The sequence below is a fragment of the Merops nubicus genome, unplaced genomic scaffold (assembly GCF_000691845.1).
Source record: "Merops nubicus isolate BGI_N331 unplaced genomic scaffold, ASM69184v1 scaffold15855, whole genome shotgun sequence".
Classification (NCBI taxonomy): Eukaryota; Metazoa; Chordata; class Aves; order Coraciiformes; family Meropidae; genus Merops; species Merops nubicus.
The window spans coordinates 1016-9136 of record NW_008610440.1 but is presented as its reverse complement, the minus strand read 5'-3'; the positions used below and the strand labels follow the sequence as shown (position 1 = coordinate 9136).

At 47.4% G+C, this 8121-nt stretch overlaps 1 protein-coding gene across 1 annotated transcript in view; it reads right to left on the bottom strand.

Moving 5' to 3' along the window:
• The window catches only part of LOC103773554 (rab-like protein 6), a gene marked incomplete at both ends in the record, with an annotated part of 33797 nt that extends 25934 nt beyond the window's left edge, over positions 1-7863 (bottom strand). The window contains 2 exons of the mRNA XM_008940923.1: positions 381-428; positions 7729-7863. Coding sequence (XP_008939171.1) covers positions 381-428; positions 7729-7863 — 183 coding nt within the window. The remainder of the gene's footprint in view (positions 1-380; positions 429-7728) is intronic.
• Between the last annotated feature and the right edge of the window lie 258 nt (positions 7864-8121).

Below are 8121 nucleotides of genomic sequence, written 5' to 3'. Positions count from 1 at the left end.
AGCGCCCAAGAGCTCAGTAGCTGTCTAAACATAGATAAAACTATAAAGGAGAGAAGATGAAGTTTATTGTAAAGTTCAGTGAATAAATGTGAATACACTAAGCAGCAGGCTATTTCATCTGTCACAGAGCACATGAAACAGTCACTTCTGGATATTGGGTTTGAACCAAAGTGCAGATTCCAAATAATGGGCTCTAGCACACCAGACTCTTCTCTCCTTTCCATGTTTTTTTAGGATGTCACATCCACACACTTGAAAAAAATGTAGCTACAGATGTTTTTCTAAAGTAGAAGTAGGTACTTCTGAATTTAATACAAATTTTTAACTACAAGTGAGAAAAAACTATGAATCCCCATTAGAAAGGAAGTTATAAATCTTACCTTTGTCAACTACATCCCAGACTTCAACCTTAACAATATCGTCAGTGGCTAAAAGCACAAGAAGAACACAAAGTGTTAGAAGAGGGTTTCAGTAAAATGACCAATGACCAACACTCAACACTTGCCAGAGAGCCCAAGTCAACACTCAAAGCAGCAGGTGAAAATAAAAAGAAAAGTAATTCTTGAGTGAGTTAAAAGGAAACCCAAAGACTACAAGAAGAGCTGGTGTTGAAGGTTCAAGCTGTATGCTAAAACTGAGTGAACTGAAAAACTTCTTAAAGCCTCTTAGTCACACAAGTGATAGGTGGATTTCCTTGAGGTTTTATGTTAGCTTTAAAGCAGGTTACAATATTTTGTGCACATTCTTCTCTTAACATACAGAGATTTCCACATTCTTTCAAAAAAAAGATACACATTTAATTTGGAGAATAAATCCTGGTCTATAAGCAAGGTGTACAACTGAAGGAAAATGAATATAAACACTCAGTGAAGTTCAACTTATTAATGACATTTTCAGGTGAGCATGACAAACAGTGCAGACAGTCCATTCCCTCTGCACATTCAGAGTTGCATTCTGTGAACAATAAGATATCACTACCAATTTTACCTCTTAATGAGCTGCAGCATCAGTAAATTATAAGCAGTAACACAGATTTGATTTGCTAAAATCTGAAGCAAGACTACAGAGAGTGCTGCTGGTACTGGGGCTAGCAGCTTAACTGTCAGACAGCACGAGGGATGGGCAGCCTGGGTTAGCTGCTGCTGCTGAATCCACATGAGCAGTCTGATCTTCATGAAGCTGCTCCAAGGAACAGTTGCCTTTTGGAAATGCTACAGCTAAAAAGCAAAAGCCTGTACTTGGAGCAGCTCTGAACACACAGCAATGGAACAGGGAGATAATGCCTCAGAGTAGAAAATAATCTCATAGGATGGCATCAGAATTTAGCTAAGTGTCGTTGTCAAGCCAGGAAACATCTCCTCTAAAGAATTCACTGTTGGCTTAATGTAAATGTTTCAAAATATTATAAAGACAGATTATGAATAAAGGAAAACTTTGATCCTCTGCTTCTGGAGAAAGATCCTCTTTTACATTTATTCATGAAGCCAAATCAGCCTCTACTTTTCCTCACAGCAGCTCCCTCTTCTCTTCTGCTTTGCCAGCAGGATGGTGGCACAGGGGCTGACCAGAAGCACCACAGGTTTGGGTGGGACTCCAACCACCACAGGCGTCCAGCAGCCTCCCATGCCAAAACCAAACCTCTGCACAAACCACTCTGCTCCCCAAATTCTGACCTGAATATCTGTACAGACCATGAAGCCAGGGATGGACCAAAGCCCAGTGGTCCCCATGACTGGCTCGCCTGGCACAGGCACAGCGGGGTGACCTCCCTGGGACGTGGGCTGCTGGAGCCTGGGGCCTGTTCAGGGTGTGCCCTGACCCTGCAGGTGCTGGGACATGGATCACTAGTGGAGCTGTGCCCCCAAAGTCCTGCCCTGCAGCTGGGACTGGCAGTGCTGCTGCTGTCCCTGAAGGACAGGGGGATGGACAGAGCAGCAAAGTCAACCCTAGTGCCTTCCAACAGTCACGACCTTCTGCAAAAGACAGAGGTGTTGCTTTCTCAGCTGGTACACTCTGCAGAGGCAGAGGAGGAGTCCAGAAGGCTGCCTGTTCTCTCCAGAAGTGCCACAGAATCATAGAATCACTTTGGTTGGGAGAGACCTTTACGATCATCAAGTCCAACCATTCACCCAGCACTGCCAGGTCACCACTGACCCATGTCCCTCAGCACCACGCCTACACATATCGGAAATCCCTCAATGGATGAGGACTCCACCACTGCCCTGGGCAGCCTGGGCCAGGGCTTCACAGCCCTTTTGTGGAAGAAATTATTCCTCGTATCCAACCTAAGCCTCCCGTGGTGCAACTTGAGGCTATTTGTTCTTGTCCTATTGCTTGTTCCTTGGGAGAAGAGACAAACTGCCATCTGGCTCCAACCTCCTGCCAGGGAATTGTCAAGAGCCAGAAGGTCTCCCCTCAGTCTCCTTTACTCCAGGCTGAACAACCCCAGGTCCCTCAGCTGTTCCTCACAAGACCTGTGCTCTACACCCTTCACCAGCTTCACTGCCCTTCTCTGGTCACACTCCAGCCCCTCAACATCCTTCTTGAAGTGAGGGGCCCAAAACTGAACCTGGGATTCAAGATGTGGCCTCACCAGTGCCAAGTACAGGGGAACAATTGCTTCTCTAGCCCTGCTGGCCATACTATTTTTGATACAAGCCAGGATGCTGTTGGTGTTGATGGCAACCTGGGCACACACTGAGTCACCTACAGCTGGCTGTGGACCAGCACCCCCAGGTCCTCTCCTGCTGGGCAAGGAAGCAGCACAAGCACATTAACAAGGGGCTTCTGTGGAGAAGCTGGATCCCCATTTCAGATCAGTCAGCCTTGGGGTGAGATCCAGGAGGTGACCTGGTATCTAGGACTAGGACTTTGCTCCCAAGCTCCAGAGGTCTCCACCTCCTCGCCCTAACACCAAACACACCCTCAGCTAAGATTTGTTCTGCTGAGTAATTTCCACAGCACTGACATCCTGCTGAGCAGCAGCACTCCCAGAGAGCCAAAGAGTTGAAGGTTTGACCCACAAAGACCTACTCCACACTCTTTTATCTGAGGGGAAGCACAGAATTTCCCAAAGAAACTGACTGCATGACATCCAAGAAAACCATTTTTCCACATGGGCTTTTTTCCTGTTAGCACCACTGCTCCTGCCAGCCCACAGCCAGAGAGTTCTTCCTTTTCATCACCAGCTTCACTCCTGATTATCCTGAGCACACAAGAGGATAATTACTTCAGTGCTGCTGTGTTGGCATTGGTATGACTCACACATTTCATCTGGAGGGGTTTGGAAGGCAAGCTGCAGCAAAAAGAGGCCAATTCACCCTTTTATCTCTCTGCCTTGGATTAGCATAAGCCACGGCCCAAAGCACTCACAAGACCTGCACTCAGTTGCTGTATGGCCAAGTACTCTGGAGCCAGTGGCACACTAAGACTCTACCTTCCAGGAAAACAGTGGAGAGGTCTGAGAAGACTGCAGCTGCAAGGAAGCTCCTTTAAAAAGAAGAATCATTGCTTTATAGGTGGGTTCATCACCAGGAATTCACAGGCCCTCAGACATATTCACCCTCATGCAGTTACATGACTCACTTCATCTGCTTTGGACCACCAACCCCACAGAGCAGAGCAGCTCTGCCATTCCTCACACCCATCTACAAAGCACTGAACATGCTGGAACACAGGGATTTGCAGATTTTTATTTTGTACTCCCCTTCTGAGACTGCCAAACAGAGAATAAAATTGGTGACCAGCATAATCTCAACCAGCGTTCGTTAGGGCCAGGAATGGTAACTCCTCACTTGGACACAAAGTTACAAATTTTAATTGGCACAGAAAAGTAATTTTCCTCATTCAGAGTAAGGAGAAATAACTAAAATTCCTCTACCTTTTTTAATTCCTCTAGTATAAAATTTCCAATGATCTGACAAGTTGCTACGTTCCACATCAACAACATAAAACTTCTAATACCAGGCAATGTAAGAATCCTTCAATATTTGACAATGATTTAATTAACATCTGTAAATATTTGCTGCCAACTGCCTCATAAGGTTTACTCAAGGTAACTTGAGAGCGTGATCACAGGAAAAACAAACTTTATTGCTCCTCTACAGATTAACTCAGCCAACAGGGTGGTAATCAGATCTGAGCCAATTTCTCAGGGTGCTCACATCACCCATCTTGGGTGGAAAGTTTTCACAGCAGGAAACAGACTGTCCAATGTCATTAAAAAAGGGGGTTATTTTTTTAAAACAAGTTTTAAGAAGGTCAGTGGAGAATTTCCTATACTGATGGAGATTATCACTAGGAATACAATGCAAGAGAAACACAAACAAAAGGCACAACTTCATGTAGACACGAGGCAACCAGAACTCTCTGCAGGGCTACAAACCCTCTGCCTGCACTCTGTGGACCTGGCCATGGCTATAAAAACAGCTGGGTGTGAATAAGTCTCCCCAAAACCCAACGCCAGACTCCTGGGCTGGGCTTATTACCTGGGGTTACCTGTGCTGATCAGAGAGGAAACCACACTCTGAAGTTTGTACCTATGATGCTGCAGAAAACCACAACTAACACTCAGTGTGCTCTTTAGGCTTGGATACCTAAGAGAGAGAGATCTAATTAATTTAATTTCTTACTCTAAGACTGGACAGGTTGGATTGATGGGCCAAGGTCAATTGGATGAGGTTCAACAAGGCCAAGGGTCAGATCCTGCACTTCAGTCACAACAACCCCCTGCAAGGCTCCAGGCTGGGGGAAGAGTGGCTGGAAAACGCCTGGCAGAGAAGGACCTGGGGGTGCAGATGGCTGAACAGGAGCCAGTGGGTGCCCAGGTGGCCAAGAAGGCCACCAGAATCCTGGTCTGGATCAAAAATAGTGTGTCCAGCAGGAGCAGGGAAATGATCATGCCCCTGGACTTGGCACTGGGGAGGCCACAGCTTGAGCACTGGGGTCAGGTCTGGGCACCACAAGAGAAGAAAAACCTTGAGGGGCTGGAGCAGGTCCAGAGAGGGGCAGTGAAGCTGGGGAGGGGTCTGGGGAACATGGCTTGTGAGGAGCAGCTGAGAGATCTGAAGTTGTTTAGTCTGGGAGAGGCTCAAGGGAGACCTGATTGCTCACTACATCTTCCTGAAAGGAGGTTGGGGTGAGGTGGGGGTTGGTCTCTTCCCCCAGGTAACCAGTGATAGGATGAGAGGAAATGGGCTGAAGTTGCACCAGGGGAGGTTTGGACTGGGTATTAGGAAGGATTTCTTGACTGGCAGAGTGGTGAGGCCTTGGCCCAGGCTGCCCAGGGAGATGGTGGAGCCACCATCCCTGGATGGTGTAAAAAATGTACAGACATGGTACTTCAGGATATGGTTTAGTGGTCATGGTAGTGTTGGGTTGATGGCTGGACTTGATGATCTTGATGTCTTTTACAGCCTTAATGATTCTATGATTCCATAGGCTGCAGCATTCTAGTTTGATTTTGGACACTTTCCATCATCCAAAGAACCTGGAAGCTCTGTGTTCACACACCAACAACCCATGTGCTGATATTCTGAGAGAAGAAGAGGAGCCTGGGAAGGATGCCACAGCTAAAATCTAGCATGCCAGAGGTCTTGCTGCAGATGGGGAACACCACTGCATGAACACCACAGCTCTGCCTGTGCCTTGGGCCAGCTGCTCATTTTGGGTACTGTCTTCCTGATGGTAGCCAAAATACAGACACTTTATGAAGAAATGTAGAAGCTAACAGGCACACCTTTGCACCAGTCCCATGGAGAGCCCTGTGAAAGAGCCAGAAAACCCCTGACATCAGGCTTAGTGCAGCCTCAGGTCCTGAGTGACAGACAACCACTAGCTGCACTCAGCAGGGATGACCTGGGTAACCACGAGCCAGCAGTGTGCTGCTGTGGCCAAAGGCTTCCTGGAGTGCATTCAGGAGAGCTTGGCCAGCACCTTGAGGAAATTCTCCTCTCTCTCTGCTCTGCCCTGTTAAGGCCAGCTCTGGAGCACTGGGAAGTTCTCTCTCTCTGCTCTGCCCTGTTGAGGCCAGCTCTGGAGCACTGGGAAGTTCTCTCTCTCTGCTCTGCCCTGTTGAGGCCAGCTCTGGAGCACTGGAAAGTTCTCCTCTCTCTCTGCTCTGCCCTGTTGAGGCCAGCTCTGGAGCACTGGGAAGTTCTCCTCTCTCTCTGCTCTGCCCTGTTGAGGCCAGCTCTGGAGCACTGGGTCCCACACTGGGCTCCACAGTTCAAGAGGGTCCAGCAGAGGCTAAAAAGATGCTGAGGGGCTTGCAGCATCTCTGGAAGGAGTAAAGGCTGAGAGCCCTGGGGCTGGTTAGCCTGGAGAAGAGAAGACTGAGAGGGGATCTGATCAATGTTCATCAATATCTAAAGAGCAGATGCCAAGGAGGCCAAGCCAGACTCCTTTCAGTGGTACCCAGTGATAGGAGAAGGGGCAGCAGGCACAAAGCAGACCACAGGAACCTCCAACTAAACATGAGGAAAAACTTCTTTAGGGTGACAGAGCCCTGGAGCAGCTGCCCAGAGAGGCTGTGGAGTCTCCTTTGCTGGAGAAATTCCAAACCCACCTGGACAGGATCCTGGGCAACCTGCTCTGGGTGCCCTGCTGGAGCAGGGGGGTTGAACAACATGATCCCCAGAGGTCCCTTCCAGCCCTCACCATTCTGTGATTCTGTGACCTGTTTCTCTCCAAGGCAAATGAGAACCATCCACCTTTATAAACCTTTTCAACCTGTGTCAAGAGAGGACTGACTCATGTGGAGGCCTGTCTTCAGAAGGGGACAGGAGTCACCAGCTCCCTGTGAGTGGACAGCAGCAGCATCTGCTCACTCTCCCTGCACTGAAGCCTGGGAAGATGAAGAGAGCACTGTTCCAAGGCTGACTGCTGGTGAACACACCCTGGGGCTCCGTGATCATCATCACAAGACCTGGACATCACTGTATCATCCAGTGATACAGATCTGATGGGTGAATTAGGGCACCCAATTTGGTGTTCACCCAAACTACATGGGGTATTTTTCCTGTTGTGAGGAGACAGAGGGCACTTGATTCAACAAAAGGGCAGAGTGGTGCAGATGGACAATGTCTGATGAGGGCAAACTAACTGCTGGGCTGTTTTATTTTAAAGCAAAATCAGTCTCACAGAGCAAGGTCATACTGAGTCAGTAGATCTCCCCACAAGGCTGTGGCATTTCTGATCAGGAAGCTGAAGGCTGACTCAATGCACTGTTGAATCACAGCTTTATGCAATCTCAATGCTGGCAGTGTCTCCCACAGATGAGATCCAGGGCCTCCAGAGACACTTTACACTGTCAGCAGATGATGAACATTAAAGAAAAGTCACACCTCATCTCTCAGACTCAAACAAGCACTTAGAAAAAGCGACTGATAAGATACTTCTGTGCTCCAGTAAGCTGGCCTAGAGTTATTAGTACTACAATAATTTTTAAAACATCATCTTCACCAGTTACTCTGTGTATTTTAATCAGTAAAAACATAGTTTGCACTATGCTATTCACTTCTGCACAACAGAGTAACACCAAAAGCAGGGTTAGCCTCAGAGAGATGACTGAGAAACTGTGATTAATAAATTAAAATAACAGGAGTGATGAGTGACCATTTTATCTCTCAAGCAGGCAGAGAAGAAAGAAGCACACCAGGCTGCAGTGGAATTTCTACCCCCAAGGCACTGTCCCATGACTGTCACTCCCCCGACCCTCTTCCATCTTACTTTTATAATTCCAGTGGATGCTGGTGACTTGGATCTCCTGAGTTGGAATATATTCCTCAATAAATTTCTTCCCCTGCAGTCGGTGCCAGAGTGTGGTTTTCCCAGTGTTCCTGTCCCCTCGGATGACAATTTTCACTGGGGAAAAAGAACAAGCAGAAAAATGAAGTTGATTAAAATCCAAACAAAGAACACTCTGAAAAGCACATTAACATTTTGCAAGATGTAATTAGTTCTCCCATATGACACAGGCATGATGGGGTTTGTTAAAAAACATGAGCTCCAGTCAATAAAATTAGTGTTTATTCAGCTACACATGCTAGCTCAGCAGAAAGAACCAACCCCCACATTGGATCTTCAGAAGCTGCAGAAGTTCAGCCAGCAAAGTCTCTGCTC